Here is a 19,477-nt window from a genome sequence, read left to right on the forward strand (position 1 = left end):
AAACTTTTGGCAATATAGTGTATATAATAATCATAACATTTAATGGAATCATAAAAAAGGATTGCCATAAAAATGCTTTTCTGCCTCTTTTCTGTAAAAGGCACAAAGCATACATATTTTTCAGTAAGGCAGTGGGGTTAATTACAAGTTGCAGTAGTTGTAGAGATGCTTTTATTTCCTGTTTACAGATATATAGTTTAAAAGAACTAAAATATCAATATAAAGATTTCTTTTGGGGCTCGTTGTATGAAATGGTGTTGCTATTTCAGGTGCCAATCCAGTTCTGGCAGTACCAAGTGGCAGATATCAGACTGCACACTGAAGTGAAAGCTGGAGAAGTACTGGACTATGCCTGTGACGAGCCCACTCTTCCCCCTTACCTCGCACTGACTGTAAAAGGAGCTGGCTCCTCTGAGGTCACCGCTGACATGAACTTCTTTAGAGAGTGCAATAAACTCTACTACGAGAACTTCATTTACATCGCTGCAACTTTCACATTCTCTCAGTGAGTGTTCTCTAAGAGACTAATGTAAGCTGGCATGTGATGTGTAATTGAAAAGCATGATTAAGTATTTGCTTTGACCTCAGGGATGCGAGTAAAAGGCCAGGAGCAATGAAGCATAATGCCAGCTGCGCTGAACTAGTGCTAGATGTCGAGACGAAGACACAAAGAGTCATTCTAAAGAAAAAGGTTATGATTTGTCTTTTAATACCTTTCTCATTTAAATTCTTAGGAGACCTATTGTCTTACCAGTCTCAATTTGGGCTTTTGTAGGAACCAGGAAAGCGCTCTCAGTTGTGGAGAATGAGTGGAAAAGGAATGCTTTGTCATGAGGGTTCCTCTTCCCCTCAGAGTAAACCCGCCCAGCCCCGACCTCTTGAATGCTCCATGGTGCTGGACATTGCTGGGCTTGCTGCGGTTACAAACAACAGGTCAGTCAGTGCTACAGGCTGCATGAGTTTTTCTGAACAAAAGATTATCATATAACATCAGTGTAGTATTTAATTAGTTGAAAACATTCAATTCTGGTGAATTGTTGCCCATTTCTCTCTCTCTCTCTCTCTCTCTCTCTCTCTCTCTCTCTCTCTCTCTCTCTCTCTCTCTCTCTCTCTCTCTCTCTCCCCCCCCATTTTGTCATGCAGCTATGAGCCATTGATGCTGAAGCGACCAGACCCTCGCCGCAGTACTACCCAGACATGGCACTTCAGCTCTGGCATGCTGACCTGTGGCTTACCCAGACTAGTGGTGCAGGTCTGTCATTGTTTCGTGATGTTCATCAAGTGTTCTGGTTGTAATTACAACCAGGTGTATTACTTCAAGGTTATACACCTGGTAAGGTTATATTACCAGGTGTTTTAACCTGTTGACCTTTTGCTCTGTCTTTTTAAAGGTGAAGGGAGGTGTCTCTGGGCTGTATGATGGTGCAGAGGTTGTGCTTGGGCCAGACTCAGACCAGGTTGAAAATCCTCCAGAACAGCAGTTTATTAATCAGAAAATGAGGCCTGGCTCTGGGGTGCTGTCTGTGCAGGTTTTCCCTGACGGACCCACTCGTGTACTGCAGGTGCGCAGTTAACAATGTGTGTGTTACATTTTGCACTTGGCTTATGGTGGTTATCACACTAAACAGTTATTATTTTCTTTCAGATCAGTGACTTCAATCAGCGGCGAATAAACAGAACGTCTCCCAGCACAGAAGAGAACCAGAACAAGGAAAAATCACAAAAAAAAGAAACAGAGGAGGAACTTGAAGTTAGTTAAATCTTTGCTTCGATCTAGAGAAATAATTTAAATTCTTATCATATTCTGTGTTTATAAGTGGATATGTACATGTATGATTGCTCGGATGCAAGCATGAAATCAGTGATCCTCAACAGTAATGAACAGTCCCTCTACAGTTATTGCTGCCGTTCCAAAAACATGAGCCAAAATAAATTATTTAAAATGTTCACAGAACCATATGGGGAAAAATGTTTTTTTATTAATTAATAAAAAGTTAATATGTCTAAAACAGTAGGCAATTGTTAACAGTAAGCACACCATCTTCTCACACAGTAAGGAGGATGCCAAAGAAGGGGAAAAGGTCAAATTTTTAGTGTGCCTGAGTGCAGAGATTAAAAAAAAAATATATATATATATATATATATATAGTTTCTTACTTGATGGTTGATGGTTATGAGTCTTACTTATTGGCCGAACAGTGGCAGCTTGGTGCTGCTGGGATTTGAACTCACTTCCGATCAAAAGTCCATCGTCTTAACCCGGCGAGTTACCCCTAAACTTTTGTATTATTGTTTTCGAATACTAATCATCATTACCGGTGCCAATAATACCGCAGGGCCCTGTACATGTGTTTTGAATAAGTTTTAACGAAACAGAATGAAAGTCACTAATATGCCAGGTGGTCTTAGAGTTTCACTTTCATTTATGTGATTTTTGTCAGTCCAAACATCTGCGTTCTGATTCCATTTGTTTACTGTTTACATGCACCTCACATGTGGTCCAGATTTATGTAAATTCATGCAAGCACTTGTTTTGTACCATTGAGAAGTTAACAGTGCTGAGTTTGAAATTGCTTTGCATGTTTACACAATGTCTTTCCTTTCACTGTTTGTAGGTGTTGATAAACTTGGAGGATGGAATAGGTTTGTCCCTGGTGAACAAGGTGCCTGAGGAGCTGGCGTTTGCTACACTGTCTGGCATCAATCTGCACTTTACACGCACTGCCGCCAGCCAGGTCCTTGAGCTCAGTGTGCAGACAATTCAGGTGACTGAAGTTGGAAAATATAAAAACGCAGCATGCTGATTTCCTGATTTTACATGATTTTACTCTCTCTCCCTTTCTCTGGATTTATCCCTCAGGTGGATAACCAGCTCCTGGGCACCACACAACCAGTGATGCTGTATTTAACTCCCAACACCACTGAAAGCACTGTGGCGGATTACGGATGTGCTCTTCAAATCAATGCTGTCAAAGTGCCCAGTAGTCTCATGCTTACAGAGCTTTTCAAGGTAAATCCTGATCATATGATTTGGTGTTTTTTTTTGTTACAATGATATTCTTTACTAAAATTGTTATTATTAGCTCTTCGTTGTAAAATATTTTAACAGGTGTATTTAAAATGTATTGATTTGGACTATTTTTCTTTGCCCAGCATCTTTTGGTCACTGCTCGCCGCTTCACTGTCATCATAGAAGAGAAGCTCTTACTCAAACTCGTGGCATTCTTTGGCTATGGGAAAACAGAGGGAGGTATGCAAAGTACTCTTAATTTTTTTTTTTATATGATGATTAGTACTTTTCCAAAGATGTGTGTTACAGAACAACGGGGTTGTGTTTCAGAGGTCGAGAAGTTGGATGAGAACCTGTATGAGAAGGCCGCTGAGGAAGCAGGACCTACAAAACGCTATTACTTTGAGAACCTGAAGATCAGTCTCCCCCAGGTTAAACTGAGCGTCTTTACGTCAAACAAGCTGCCTCCAGACCTGAAGGTAAAATAAACACATGAGCACCAGTTAAGTTTACTGCAAATCCAAGCTTTAGGGAGGGGGAAGCTTAAGGAAGTCTGCATAACAAAATGTATTATGCACACTTCCTGGGCTTGATACACTTCAACACATTTTCTAGTCAGTTAGCATTTTACTGCAGGCAGACAGGTGCTGGAGCCGAGCACGCTGAATTAAGGCGACAAGCCAAGAAACAGTGAAGTGATGGGGTCGGTAACAATTATTTTTGCTTAAATAAAGCATTGAATTAGGTACTTACAAATTCAATGCTGACATCTTTCGATTCAGTTACTGTGATCAAATTTAAGTGTGAGTTTGACTGACATGACATTGATTTTGCCTTGGGGTTGTTGTAAAACAAGTTGAAACCACAGCTGTAATATGTTGGCTCTAATTTGGCAACAGAATCTTACATGTAGCATGTATATTGGTATTTGAATTATAATAAATGGGATAGGTATCTATAGATTCAATCATAAATACATAAAAAAAAGGATAGAATAAAGGCGGTATTTATGATTGCCAGATTTTTCAATCTGCAATAGTAAAAGGGAAAGTTTATAGGATTGTGGTGAGACCTGCGATGTATGGTTTAGAGCAGGGGTCACCAACCTTTTTGAAACTGAGAGCTACTTTTTGGGTACCGATTAATGTGTAGGGCTAACAGTTTGATACACACTTCTAAAATAAAAAAAATTTGCTAAATGTACCTTTAATTATATATTTTAATTGATAATTAATGATATTCATCTATGTGAGGACACTGATCATATTAAATATGTTGGTGACCCTTGGTTTAGAGTGGCATTGGCTGAAAGACAGGAGGCGGACCTAGATGTGGCGATGAAGATGCTGAGATTTTTATTGGCACTCCCAATGGACAGGATTAGAAACTAGTTTATTTGTGGGACAGCGCATGTAGGACATTTTGGGGACAAAGTGAGAGAGGCCTAATTAAGATGGTTTGGAAATGTGCAGAGGAGGGACATGGGGTATATAGTTAGGAGAATGCTGAGGATGGAGCCGCCAGGAAGGAGGAAAGGAGGAAGGCCAAGGAGGAGGTTTATGGATGGAGTGAGGGAAGACATGCAGGTAGTTGTTTTCATAGAGGCAGATGTTGATAACAGCGGTGTGTGGAGACGGATGATCCACTGTTGCGACCCCTAATGGGAGCAGCTAAAAGAAGAGGATTTTGCAATACCTTTATTTAGCTTAAAAATAGTAGAATAGCTGTTTTTTGTGGCTACTGGTCTGCAGCATAATTCCATTTCTACCTTGTGCAGGCACTAAAGGGAACTCTGGGAATCCCACTCATCAGATTTGAGGATGCAGTCATTAACATGTATTCGTTCACTCGAGTCCACCCATATGAAACCCAGGAAATTATCATCAATGACATACTTAAGCACTTCAGAGAGGTAAGAGCATGCCTCCTCAGTTTTAATCTGCATTAGCATACAAGAGGTTTAAATGAACCTGTACATTCTGGTGTCATTTGTGCTGTTTTTTCTGGTGATGTGTGCAGGAGCTAATTAGTCAGGCTGCTCAGATACTTGGCTCAGTGGACTTCTTGGGCAATCCCATGGGCTTGCTAAATGATGTCTCGGAGGGCGTGTCTGAACTTATCAAGTACGGGAACGTAGGAGGCCTGATTCGCAATGTAACACATGGAGTCTCCAATTCAGCAGCCAAGGTAATGCTCTAAATCTTGCTGATTAGGTCTTAATATCTATGGCCAAAGGTATGTGTACACCTGCTCTTCACACCCATATGTAGTACACCATAGACCCATTCATATGGTTCTCCCCCAAACTGTTGACATAATGTTTGGAGCATAGAAGTGTCTATTTTGTGTGCTATCTTAAGGAGGCATGCTGTAAATTTAAGAATTTGGTTCACTGGAACAGAGACACAAAACTGTTCCAGCATGCTAATGTCCCCGAGCAAAACGTGAGGTCTTAGTTTGGTTATGTTGCTTTGAAGGAACCAGAATGGCCTGAACAAAGCCCTAACCTTAACCCTATCTGAACACATTTTGGCTGAATTGGAATGCGGACTGTATACAAGGATATTTTGCCCAACAAGACCTGACTAATCCTGATTAATGCGCAAATTCACACTGCTGCAGTCCAAAATCAAGTGGAAAGCATTCCCAGAAGAGTGGAGGTTATTATAACAGCAAAACGGGACTGAATCTGATATAGGATGTCAACTTTTGGCCATATATTTTATGTTTTTTCCTCCCAAACATTTCAGTTTTATTACCATTCTCTTTTAGTTGGTTGTTCTTAGGGCTTTTATGTTTGATTCTTCTTTTTCCATGCTATTGCTCTTTTGTGGCTGTTGTACTTGCTTACAAGGGCCACATTCAGTCCAATCTTTGCTAACAAAGCTATTGTAAGGTTTTTAAAACCGGACATTCATTTATCGGCTTTTGTTGTTGTTTCTGTCTTGTGTTCAGTGCTAGGCTGGCAACCTAGTTTTTTTTTGTTTGTTTGTTAAGTAGCTATTAAAACATTTCTTTGAGTTATTCTTTGCAGAATAATGATGCAACAGCAGAGAATGTGCATGTCATTGCTTTGTTCATAAACCTTATTATCTTACAGTATGTCGACACATTATCAGCTCGACTCTGCAATGGCTTATTTTACTCTGCTCTGACAGACTGTTATAGCAGATGATATGTACAGTAGCGTGTGTGTGTGTGTGTGTGTGTGTATGTGTGTGTGTATGTGTGTGTGTGTGTGTGTGTGTGTGTGTGTGTGTGTGTGTGTGTGTGTGTGTGTGTATGTGTGTGTGTGTGTGTGTGTGTGTGTGTGTGTGTGTGTGTGTGTGTGTGTGTGTGTGTGTGTGTGTGTGTGTGTGTGTGTGTGTGTGTGTGTGGTCCAACCAATGCCCTTGTCCAGCCTGCATGTCCAGTCCTGTAGCCAGCTCCCAGCATGTATGGTCCAGGTCTCTCAGTGGCAGCCAGCTCCCTGTCAGCTAGGCCCTTTCTGTGTTTCCCTTCAGTCCTCCCCTTCTGGTTAACTGTTCTGGTCAGGAGAGCATGCTGAGAATGCTGGCTTTATCATCAACTCCTACCCTTCATTACACATTCCCACAGTAGCTTCTTTTCATTAATCATTAAGGCACCGAAATGGTTTTCAGCTCATTAACTTGATTAAGATCATAACATACCATATGCTATAATAGACTGCAGCTAATGAGCTTAAAAAGATTTAGAAATGAAGAGTGCTCTCTGACGTGACTGATACCTGCGAAGAGTTTCCTCTCTTAATTTTTTCTGTTGCCACTGGCAAATTTCCTTTAGAAAATAAAAGTATATTACTCCCTGTGCACGCATTTCCAAGAATGGGTCAAATAAAATATTTCGCCAAGGCCTTCCCCTAACTCATAAAAATCACATGCCATCATGTTCAATAGGGAAAAATCTGTTAAAGCATTTAAGCGCTTTTGATGATGCATCTAAGAGCCTTTAGTTTTATTTACATGGGAATGAATTAAAAACGTTTTCTGTTTGTTTGTTTTTTTGTAACTTGCCCGGAAGGCCGAAGCATTCACGTGTTTCTTTTTTGCATTGTGGACCACCGTTATCAAGTATGTACCTGTCCAACTATGCTACTGACATGATCGAACACTTTGACCATTGTGTTTTTCATAGGCTGTGAATCTGTGGCATCCACTGGAAAGGCTTTAAGCTATACTTAATAATCTGTAAACCTTAAGTCTTAATAGTTTGGGCATATTTTTACCACATACATTCTTACCTCTGATTGCTGCACCCTGTGAGCAAGTTTATGACAGTCACACTTTGGCTGGATCCCACACACAAATGCAGAACCCCACACACACACATACACGTTAAGAGTGACTGTTCCCTCCAGCTAAACTAAAAGAACTAATGATTTGAGCAGGGAGATGGGAGGGCTGTAAACTTGAAAGCATTCTACTCTTGCTCACCCTCCCCCCGGATTCAGATCTGGTAAGTGTATTGGTTTAGTTTCACAGCAGAGCTTAAATAAGACAGAGGAGTAGGAGGAGAGAATCGGAGCTGGCCTTCAGTTGAACTCACTAGGGACTTTGCTTCGAGAGGTCATCCCAAGTTCATGCCTGGCTCCTGCCGGAACTCTGCAGAATGCGCCTGTGTTTATCCAGAGCTCAGGCTCCAGTAGGGAGCTCTCTCAGCCTGTAACACAAACCCACTTCCAGGAGGCACCTGCTGGGGATTGTGAGTGTGTGTGTGGGGGCCCTTTGGGTAAAGTCAGATCGACTGTGCTGAGAGGGTGGGAAGCCACCCCGCTAGACAAATTACTGCCTGATATATTTGACAGCTGAATGAGGCACTGTGAAAAATCAGCATCATCATAGCTCAGCATCGGGGGGGGACCGAGCTATGAGAAGGAGCACTCCACTGGTGCAGTAAATGTTTTCCTAGTCATGGGTTACTTGATGTTATGAAAGATTGATGCACCATTTATCTTATGAACGGTTAACAGAGCATCGGCTTCATTTTTCATCAATTACATCGAATCGCAAAACCTTTTTTCTAATTTCCTACCGAAAGTCATTAAGAAAATTTTTTTCCCTCAAGACTAAAACTTCTGTGTATACTACCGGAACAAAAAAAAGCACATTTTGAATGTGTGACTGAATGATACGGCTTTCTGGGTCATGTGTATAGAAGGACCTTTGACTAAGACAAATGTGTTATCAATCACTTCACACTGGGAGCCACAATAAGTCACTGATGGTGTCCAAAGCAGACTGTCCACTCCTTAAGGACTCTGCAGGAGGCTTTTAACAGGCTGAAAGGGCCAATGTTGGCATCACAACTGCTTGTTACTTTAACAGACACGCTCTTGAATGGGATGAAGATTTATTGAGACGCGAATTGAAAAATCACGTGTAACCTTTTGAGCGGCTTGAATTTGTCAGGGCAGACATTCACATTACGAACGTCCAGCTGACGAGTTTGAGATCAATTTTGGACGATTCTTTGAAGCACAAAGCGGCTCAAAATGCTGACGTGAGTTTGTGCCAATTGATAAATTGTTCCACGTTGTGTTAGCGCTCAGGGAATTGTGCAAATATATAAAACACAGCAGTTCTGACAGCTGATGTCTTTCCAATAAGCACACTTGGTCTTTTTAGCTTGTGTAACAGAATTTGTACATATTTGTTCAGCTTTTTTTTTTTCTTTTTTCTTTTTTTTTCTTTTCTTTTTTTTTTTTGCAGTGGAATTGTAGAGATTTTCCTTTGAGGCAAAATGTTCTTCTCAGAAACTGGGCACAGCTGATTGATTTTCTACCACAGAGGCTTTGCAGAACAAAAAAGTTTCCCATTGTAATTTTGCTGAATAGCAGTTAACTCGCTAGCACCTGGAAATCAATAGCTATATTTGTCATTCGAAAAGTACTGTGAAATATAATTTTGCTGCTTTCCAAGTATGATGCTGATGAAAAATAACATGGTTATAGGTACAACCTCTTGTTAGGAGAAACACGTTACAGAGTTGCAAAGTACAAGCTTTACACAATACATGCATAACCCATTAATGGGATAAATGCAATGCAAAATCTGTGTTTGTTGACTCATTTACTGAATTCTAATGCAGAACTTTTTAATGCAGTTTGTTACAATAGAAAAATCCAATTTACACTAGTAACTAAAAGTTATTTATCTGTATGTTCTTTTCAATCTATTTTATCTGTAGGTTTGTTTTGATCTATAAGTGATGGAACCCTGAACGTTTTATTCAAAATTAGTAATTAGCTGGCCTATTTCCTTTGACTTTGCTCTCAAACTGAAATGGCTACAACATGCCTGCTTTGGACAATGGAGACTGGGTTGTGAATAAAGGAGGATGACATGCATAGGAATCTAAGCCGAGATTTTCATTCAATTCGGTTGTGCAGCGGTTTTGCTAAAACACTCGTATTACCTTCTTTATAAGCAGAGGTTTTATTGCATTTGACAGTGAGCACTTTTCTTATCCACTCTACTAAAATGCTACCATGCCTTTTGATCTTTTTGTGTTCCCTGCCATTCATTGTGAGTATGCGTGTGTGTGCGCGTGTGTGTGTGTGTGTGTGTGTGTGTATCTAAACCTGTTGTGTTAGCCCCCAACCTTTGGCAGACCATGTACAAAAAGCTGTGAATGCCAAATGCATCCTACTTTCTTGCTTGACAAAATAGTTATTAAACTAGTCAAGTCAAGATGTTTTTGTAATTTCAACCATATATAGCTGATGCAGTACACAGTGAAATGATAAAACGTTTCTCCAGAAACTTGATGCCAGTAAACCTACTGTATGTTATTCAGTACAATGTGCAAAAGAGAGAACTGTATACAGGAGTGTACTTGTAATAAACACGAAATGTAAACACAAACAGTTGTGCAAAACAGCAATAGCAGCAGTCAAATAGAGGTGCTAAAACAGCATGTAAACCATTATGTAGTTATAATAAAATAATAATATAATATTTGTGCTGCTGAAGACATGGCTGTGTGAAATGAGGAGTATACTTATATAATAAAAGGTTTTATTAAATTATATATATATATATATATATATATATATATATATATATATATATATATATATATATATATATATATATATATATATATACTTTTTCCTAACACTCATTCACATGTACACTTCCTGTGTATGTATATCACTTATCTGAATATCTTGTAATTATACACTGTATGAACATTGATCTCAAGGGACACATTTTCCCATCCTCTCCCTTCCTGCATCTGAATAGGAAATTCTAGAATGTACATGCCAATTAAAGAGCTCTTTATAAACAAATAGGAAAAGTAATGATCTAGTTTTATAATCAGATGGACTGCAACATCAAGAGTTATCGCTCCAAATGTCCCCAGTATGTATGCTAATATGAGACTTGGTTTGATGTTTGCAGACAAATAATTATCCTAAAATCTCCTGTGCATTTGTTTTCTAGTTTGCTGGTACCCTTTCTGACGGACTTGGGAAGACTATGGATCACCGACACCAGAGCGAACGAGAGTATATCCGTTACCATGGAGCAACTAGCGGGGAGCACTTGGTTGCAGGCATTCATGGGCTTGCTCATGGTATGCTAATATGTTTTTTTTTATTTTTTTTATGCATTCACACCGTCGCTGTACGGCCTTTTGTAGAACATCTCACCATTATCATGTTATATTTTGTATTGTGCAGGTATTATCGGTGGCTTGACCAGTGTGATCACATCCACTGTGGAAGGAGTGAAGACAGAAGGTGGTGTAAGCGGCTTTTTCTCAGGTCTTGGCAAAGGCCTTGTTGGAACGGTGACCAAACCAGTGGCAGGGGCATTGGATTTTGCCTCGGAGACGGCACAGACTGTTAGAGATATGGCCAGTCTGAGCAACCACAGGTAAAGACATTGTATAAACCATCACCCACACGTACACACACGTGTGCACACACACACACCTACATGGCCTTTCTTGCTCTTTTCTTAATGTTTAAAGCATTCTGGGTGGTGGTGGTGGTGGTGGGAACTCTCCATAAACACCAGATGTACCTATAAATCCCATCTGCTTTTTAATTAGTTTTCTTTGGTGGGGTTTCCTTTTTAATGAACTCGTCCTAATGATTCCCACTACCACACAAAAGCACTCAAATCGGCTCTGCTGGCTGGTTTAAAAGCCTTCCTTCTGGGTGTGACCCCCCCACCTCTGGTTCCAATGGCTGCCCTACCTGAGCTTTTATGAGGGGGCCCAAGAGCAACTTCTATTACACAGAGTGTCTGGTATGTAAAGCCATTTGTTCTGCATTTGCCTATGTATATGTGAAGCAGACAGGCGTCGGCAGGAATCGGTACTCATTGCGCAGAGTGTTTGTAGCTTTTCTGATCCAACTGGGGAAGGAATGAAAGCGTTTCCTGCCCTCCAACCCTGAGTGTTTGTGTGTGGGCGTGTATATGTGTGTGCGTGTGTGGGACCCGCTGGTGAACTGTGCGGTGGGGAGCTGTGGAGGGTTACGGGGGGAGCATTCGGAGCGTGCCTGCCACAGTGCGGCGAGGAGTTCAGCCAGAGTTCACACCAAAAAATGTGCTGGATCCATGGGTCACAGTAGATGCTGTCTGACCGCTAGGACTCTTAAAAACACATTTTGCAGGTACAACAATTTTTCATTTCCGTATTGCTTTTTTTTTTATGGACGCACAAACCTTAAACAGCACTATAGATCAGTTCTATATTTCAGCTTTCCAGCACAATAGTCCCCATTAAACTTCCCCTCAGGCTCGTATAAATCCTAGGACAAGAAACGTCTGTGGTTTATTTGTGTGCTAACATTGCTTTGAATACGATGTGAAGCTCGCAGGGAATTGTTTATTAAAACGGGGTCCTCTGAAGTGCAACAGTCCCTTTACATCTACGTGCCCAGTTTGATCACAAACAGGAAATAAACAGCTAAATGAGAAGCAGACTGGAGCGGGCGAAGAGTAGTGCAACTGTCCAAACGCATCCATTGCTCTTTTGCCCTGCTAGTGAACTCTCCCTTCTTCATCTCTCAGCGACCAAACCCCCCCCTAAACACCCACCAACCTCGCACAAACACACACGCGCACACACGCATCCTCATCACTTCACTATGCAATCCGGGCAGGCTTCCAGAGCCAGCTCAGTTACAATCCTCGAAACAAAGCATGGAAGTGTTGCAGGGGCAGCGGCAGGGGCCCAGTTTTAGGCCAAATAAGCACCTTCTCCAAACTCATAACTGTCAGTAACGTTTAAAAAGCATGTCGCTTCCTTTATTCCTGCACAGCATATGAAGTTTTCTTTGCAGTTGCATGTGGACTTTCTTTACATAGCTGATTGAAACATTGCTGGGATGTGGCCTGGATTCCTTCTCAGGCTTCTGATTAGATAGTTATGCATCTTTTTTTCTCCCCATCTGATTATGCAGGTTCATGTTCCATTATTATTATATAGTCTGCATACCTGAGGAGGAATGTTGGTTGGATTGAGGAGATGGTACTGGGTTTTTCCTTAGATAAACATGACAAGAGCCGCACATGCAAATAGGAGTTCTGTCATAACACACATGCATCCACTCCATCACTAAAACACTTTCATTTCAATTCATTAATTAATTTATTATACATTTTTTTTTTTTTATGTAATTCCTGTAAATAGTAAAAGAAAGTTTCCAGATATTTGTCATTTGTAGATCATTTGACAGAGAGCTGGATGTCCAAACGTTCTCTCCACATGTGGGTGTGGCACAGTGTGCTGAGAGAAACACCTCTGATGAACTACTGGATTAGTCTCAGGCTCCGCCCTCAGGTCTGCCGCTCATGCTTTTTTCTCGGAAGTGAGCAAGAATTAAGAGATGTTTGTTTGCACCCATTGACAGCTGATTGGCGGGACTCCAAGCCCTGAGCCTGACCTGGAGTTGAACTCTATTGTTCCAGCAGCACAATCGAGCGTATGGCATTATGTGCAAGTGCCTTTAGAGCGAAGGGTGAGGCTAGAGGGGGAGAGGTTAGCAGTCTCATTGGATACTTGCAGCCAGATCTTATGACTTATGGTTATGATTATAATCCATGTCTCAGAAAGACAGCCAAGGACATGTGGAAATGTTGGGTTCTCATTTTTAAAACAAATCCTTGGATAACACTTAACCATATACTGGTTTCATCTTGTTGTTAAGCTGTTTGTTTCTCAATCGTTTTTACTACTTACAGGTTGAGAATGTTTTAACTTTTTATATGCACCTCATATTTTCCCAGATTTACTACAGCCTAACTCTGTATTCTCAAATACTAGCTTCTGGTTTTCAATTCATTAAAGTCAATAAGACTACTTACTGTTTTTTTCCCCCCTCAACTAATAACTAATCAACTAATAAACAAAAGTAATTTCTTGTCCAAAGGCCTTTCTATTTGTGCTTTTTCCCCTCGTGCCTTTCATTCAAACCTCAGGTTTAGATTAGCAGCGGCAGCTGCAGAAATGCAGGGCACAGTTTAAACAGAACAGAGAAGCGAAATACACTGGCGTCTTTGTGAATCAACTGGAAACCATCAGCTCTAATCAAATGACTGTGAGTCCAGATTTAAGCCAGATGTAGGAATTTTAGTTCAGCCTGCGCTGGCAGCCAGAAAGAGGGTCAAACTTAGGAGACGTGATACTCAAGATTTGCCTTGACATTGGAACCACTTTGGGTTGTCCTGTTTGACCTAAACTTTACTGCTTTAGTGGCCTACTCAAAATGAACTGTGCTGATCGTCTGTTCGAGTGTTGGGCCGTGGGTGTTACTTGTTAATCATTAATCTAATAAGACGAGAGGAAATAACTGATCATTGAGCAAGCTTACTACCAGCACATTGTCTAGAAGTACTTGCACTTCTTTCACTGCTCTATAGACTTTTTAGCAATGTATAAACAGTGTCTCACAAAGGGGTTATTGTGAACCAGAATGGAGGTCAAACAAAATATTGTTCTCTTCGTTCATGTTTGCACAATGTTTATTTTGATTACTGGCACAAAATCAGAATTTGCCTCTAGAAATTCTTTAGAAAAAGCGTACATTTGTCCAAAGTTGCCTCTCAAGTATCACTATTACAGGGTGAATGCAATAACAAGAATACTTTGTGTGTTTGTTAGGATGAGTGTGCAGCGGGTGAGAAAACCTCGTTGCTGTAAAGGCCCTCAGGGTCTGCTCCCTCGCTTCTCCTTCAAGCAGGCCAATGGACAGGAGCAACTCTTTTGCCTCACAGATAACATCCACTCTGAATAGTAAGTGTGCAGCTCAAATTTTTTTTAAATCCACATCACCATGCTAATGTATCGTCTTATCTGAGCTATAGTATACAAAATGGCTTTTTTATAGTTAAAATGAAAACAGCAGTGCAGAAATGCCTACCTTCAAGATTCTTGCATAGTAGAATAGTAGTAAAAAACATTTACTTTCGAACCTGTGAATTCAGACTTTCGAAGATACCTATCAAACTAGAGCATGCAGCAGCTTCAGGTGGTTTCAGTTTTTGCTTCTGTGCTTGTAGTTAAGCCAGGGTAGCTGTTTGCTTCTTCTGTGGGGTAATTCATCCAAATCAGCTTCCCTCCTGTGGCCTAGCTGACCTCTCTCCCCTCAGAGGTGCCACAGAAGCCCTTATTCTCCCCTGCACATCACCAGACCCCCTCTCACACATGCACACAAGCACACACACATGCCCTGTGTCTCTTCTAGAAACACTGCCTACGCTACGTACTACATATCTGTAGATGCCTGGTTTAATAATAAATCTACATTTGCACAAAATGCCAGGCTTTATTAAATGCTATCTGAGAAGAAAAACGTTGTATGCTTTCAGTGGTCAGTGGAGAGGAAAAATAGCACAGGTTGATGAAAGCATTGCATTTTTGTAATAGCTATACATAAAGCAGCATATTTATGTGAATGAACATAAAAAAACTAAAAAAAAACAATTTTGTCTGCATTATATAATGTATGTATGAACACATTATATTGTGTGTGTGTGTGTGTGTGTGTGTGTGTGTGTGTGTGTGTGTGTGTGTGTGTGTGTGTGTGTAAGTGTGTGTGTGTGTGTGTGTGTGTATAGTTTCACTAGCTAGCTAAACACACTATATAGACAAAGTTTTGTGGACACCTGACACCATTTTTTGGTCGTTTTTTGAACAGCTGGTTCCACTTTTAGTCCTTATTTGCTGTTATAATGTTTAATATTACTGTTAAAAATGTTTCACTACATTTTGGATTTGTACTCATTCAGCCACAAGGGCGTTAGTAAGGTCGGGTACTGATGAAGGTTGAGGAGGGCCGGGGTGCAGTCATTCCAAAGGTGTTTAATAGGGTTGAGATCAGCGCTCTAGAGAAGGCCACTCAAGATCTTCCTCTCCAATCCATGTAAACCAGATCTTCATAGAGCTTGATTTGTGTACAGGGGCATTGCTATGCTGGAACAGGTTTTTGTCTACTAGTCTAAGTGAAGAGTAAATGTAATGCTAAATCCTATACAGCTGTGTGCCTCCAACTTGGTAAAAGTGTGGGGAAGAACCACATATGCTTGGAAAAGACATGTGTCTCATGTAGCTTATGGGACAAACACACGTGATGTGCATTAGTAACTATATAATCTGATTAATATAAATAATATAATTGATCATGCTGCTTTAAATTAAGCTCCTGCTTTGTTTATTTTTGGGATACAAAACCCACAAATTCTTGCTTATTATATAGTGTAGGGCTGAAAAGATTCCTCGAGTAATTATTTGCCTCGATGCTTCGTTTAGTCCATGTCACTACACACGGAGCACTGTGCTTTCCCCGCGGATTATTACTACTGGCGCACTAAACCCTGGACCGCTCTGAAGTCTCATTTATAAACACTTTCCACGCAAAGGTTGTGCACACTATCTGTGTCGCCAATCCCCATTTTCGCCTTCTGTTTATAAATCACAACCTTTGCGTGAAAAAGTTTCGTACGCAAGTTTTCTGCCTTGTTTTGTGCATACGCCACGTTATTAATGAGACCCCTGGACCGTTAAATGCAGAAGATGCTGCAGAATGAAAAATGGAGTAACAGAGAGAAAATGACGAGGGGCGAAGGGAAGAGTTTGGGATCATTTCGACCTAAAACATTAAGAAAAAAAGTGCATTTAAATTATTATTATTTTTTTTTTTTTATATAAAGTTGTTTTTTATTTATTTGATTTTTTTTGTTATATATCTGAAGTAATATGGCAATTAAATTGCTGTAAATGGGAATTAAACGATGGACTAATCAGTAGAATACTCGATTATTAATATAATTCAAAAGCTGCAGCCCTAATGTAGTGTGTTTGAAGCTGTTCTAGAATGTTTTTCCAGCTCTGTTGAATATTTAAATCTGTATTTCTCTTGCTTTTAGCTTCATTGCTGTGGAACCCATAGACACCTACAGTGTGCTCATCTCCTCTAAAGTCGTGTACTTCCTTAAGCCCGGGGAATATGTGGACCGGGAATCCATTTTTCTAGAAGTAAAATACGATGATCTTTACCACTGCCTAGTCTCCAAGGATCATGGAAAAGTGTATGTTCAGCTAACCAAGAAGGCTGAAAGCACTGGTAGCGGGGTTGCCATTCCAGGCCCGTCACATCAAAAGCCAATGGTAAGGACATGTGTTCTATATTTTGGCTTTGTCTAAATAATTTGGCCTGTAAATAAATATCGCATAAACTCTCGTTCTTTCTACCAGGTTCATGTAAGGAGTGAGAGCCTGGCAGTAAAAATCTCGCAAGAAGTCAACTACGCCAAGAGCCTTTACTATGAGCAGCAGCTCATGTTACCCCCCAGTGAGAACGAGGATAGCTTACTGTTGGACTCCTGACGAACTTAACTCGCGTTTGGCAGATGTCAGTTCGTTTTCCTTGCACTGTTTTTAAAGGCGTATATGAAGAGTGAGTACATACCTTTAGGCAGAAATGCTCTCATGTTTCATGATGCAAACAAGTCTACTGAAATATCCGCCCCCATCAAGCACATTTAGCTGGCAAATATGCAAGATTTTACTTCTTTGTTCAACATCGAAGATCTTATTTTGTTTTACAGATGTTTATATAGTTTATCAGTGGTTACTATTGCTAAAAACAAAAAAGTAATCTTGTATATGTGTTTATAGGGTAGTTAAAGCCAGTATGAAATTATTGTACTGTACATATTGTGGAGAAATTTAAAAGAAACGATTCATGTCCAAAACTGCCTTTAAAATAGTTTTCTATAGAAATGAGAGAAATGATGGTCGAGGAAATGCACTGATGTAGATGTTTGAAACTGCTGCTGCCCTCATTGCTTACTGTAGAGTAAGTACAGTTAATATTCACACACACACAAAGTTAACAATTACAGGGAAGTGTAAATAATATATCACTGCATTTATCACTCTTCATGCAGTAGAAACCCTGAGAAAGAAACCTATAGAATTTTAGTTATTTATATATTTTCTTTCTAGAAGCTGTTTTTCATGTTCGTGGCACTTAAATCAGAATTGTGTAAATTCTTGGTAATAGTATTAATATAATAATATTAAAATAATAATATTAATATCTACTGCTTAAAACAAATAACGCACCAAAGCCTGTGGCACAGGATTATAATAATAATAATAATAATTTAAACACTTCAATAATCAGTAATATGTGGACATTTGGCCTGGAAATTGACTGCATAGATTCATTGCATTTGTTTCCAAATAAACTGCTGCAAATCCTCAGAGATTTCAAGTGCAAGATTGTTCAAGTTTTGGTGCCTTTTTTCTTTTGCTGTTTATCTGTTGGTGTTGGGTTTTTATTTGTTGTTGTTTTTTTGTTTTTTTTGTTAATCCCTTCTTCCTCTTGCATCATATATTATTATTTCAGTAATTGAAAATGTGTATTTCTAATTGATTTTTATTTATTATTTATTGCTTACCACTAGATTTAATTGTGTGTGGCAGCCTGAAAGAACTACTCATGTTAAATGAAAAAAAAGCCCAAAATGGCAAAATATCACTCTTTTTATCGTCTTAACAACAAATCATTGGTCAGAAAATGTACCTGTGATACCATTTGCTCATTTTCTTCAGTCAACTGTTTGAGGAAAACCCAAAATGTATTATAATGATTAAAATATTTGAAGTAACACACAAAATTAAACACATGGTATGATGTACAAATTTATATATATAAAAAATAAATCATCTAAATTTTTTATTTTATAAGTCTAGTCATTATTTGGTTAGCTGCTGCACCTGGTGTAGTTTATCACAGGCCTGATAGCAAGCTAATAAATGGATCTAGGATTGAAAGAGCAGAGAAAGAGAGAGATCAACACTTTGTTTAATTATTGCTGATTTAACTAAAGACTAATGATGTGTTTTCTGACTAACTATTTTGAACTTGGTCCTTTTTTGAGGTTTTTGAGTTTGCCAACTTTTAATACACTGTATGGACAAATGTATTGGGACATACCTGACTTTTTTTTTTTTATCCATATCTGATTCTTACCATGAAGTTTGGAGGCACATAGTTGTATAGGACGTCTTTGAATATCGTATCATTAAATCTGTTCTGTCACTAGAAGTTGAAACCCAAACCTGTTCCAGCATATTAATACACCTGTGCATAAGTCAACTACATGAATAAATGGGTTGACTTTACTTATAACCTTGTGACTGAATGAATCCACAAGCACATTCCAAAATCTAGTGTAACATCTTCCCAGAGATTCGAGGTGATTTTAACAGCAAATGAGGACTGAATGTGACACAAGATGTTTAAAAAGCGCATATGAATCTTTTACCCAGGTTTCCAAAATTTTTTGTCCATATGGTTTAAATATATTATTGGCCATTTTCTAAGATTCAGCTGCTGCGACATCTGACAGGTTTTCCCAGACTGCCATACATATGATTCAATTTAAAAAATGCAATGAATAACTGCACTCTAATGATAAGTTGAAGGCCTTTATTTTTTTATTTTATCTCTTAATATTTTTTTTCCTTCATGTTCTTTTCATTTCAGACTGTATCCTGCCACTGCTATTAAAATCATTTGACCTACACTGATCTATGCATATATGTATGTTAAGTTTACAAGTTTATAATTGTGTATTAACAGGTTTACAAATGACCAAAGATCAGACTTTAGAAATCATTTGTTCATCCTTTTCTATTTTACTTTGTCTGCTGTGTGTATTTGAGCTCACAATGTCCTAAACCCTCCAATCCCAATTACTCGAAATGTAGAACAGGTGACTGAGAAGTGTTGCACTTAATGATTAGGAGTTTCAGTGATGCTTATATTAGTCAGCCTGAACATTTGTCAGGGACTTTTCTGTGTATTAGTAGTATTGTAGACTTTGCCCACATCAGTGAGTGAAGAAGTAGCACAGCTGTGACAGCAGTGTGAAATAGTAGTGGGGAAATAAAGATGCTCAGAAATGTCAGGTGATTCAC

At 39.4% G+C, this 19,477-nt stretch overlaps 1 protein-coding gene across 6 annotated transcripts in view; it reads left to right on the forward strand.

Moving 5' to 3' along the window:
* Window positions 1–17,771, forward strand: part of vps13d (vacuolar protein sorting 13 homolog D) — a 45,193-nt gene extending 27,422 nt beyond the window's left edge. For all 6 annotated transcript variants that reach the window (XM_083570299.1, XM_083570303.1, XM_083570302.1 and 3 more), the window contains 17 exons: window positions 270–505; window positions 589–691; window positions 776–933; window positions 1,144–1,252; window positions 1,392–1,562; window positions 1,646–1,750; window positions 2,616–2,765; window positions 2,861–3,010; window positions 3,154–3,250; window positions 3,341–3,489; window positions 4,788–4,922; window positions 5,030–5,197; window positions 10,477–10,609; window positions 10,716–10,911; window positions 14,150–14,281; window positions 16,414–16,654; window positions 16,742–17,771. In XM_083570299.1, coding sequence (XP_083426425.1) covers window positions 270–505; window positions 589–691; window positions 776–933; window positions 1,144–1,252; window positions 1,392–1,562; window positions 1,646–1,750; window positions 2,616–2,765; window positions 2,861–3,010; window positions 3,154–3,250; window positions 3,341–3,489; window positions 4,788–4,922; window positions 5,030–5,197; window positions 10,477–10,609; window positions 10,716–10,911; window positions 14,150–14,281; window positions 16,414–16,654; window positions 16,742–16,873 — 2,565 coding nt within the window. In that variant the 3' untranslated portion in view covers window positions 16,874–17,771. The remainder of the gene's footprint in view (window positions 1–269; window positions 506–588; window positions 692–775; window positions 934–1,143; window positions 1,253–1,391; window positions 1,563–1,645; window positions 1,751–2,615; window positions 2,766–2,860; window positions 3,011–3,153; window positions 3,251–3,340; window positions 3,490–4,787; window positions 4,923–5,029; window positions 5,198–10,476; window positions 10,610–10,715; window positions 10,912–14,149; window positions 14,282–16,413; window positions 16,655–16,741) is intronic.
* Window positions 17,772–19,477: the final 1,706 nt, after the last annotated feature.

This window comes from Silurus aristotelis (genome assembly GCF_946808225.1).
Source record: "Silurus aristotelis genome assembly, chromosome: 19".
Lineage (NCBI taxonomy): Eukaryota > Metazoa > Chordata > Actinopteri > Siluriformes > Siluridae > Silurus > Silurus aristotelis.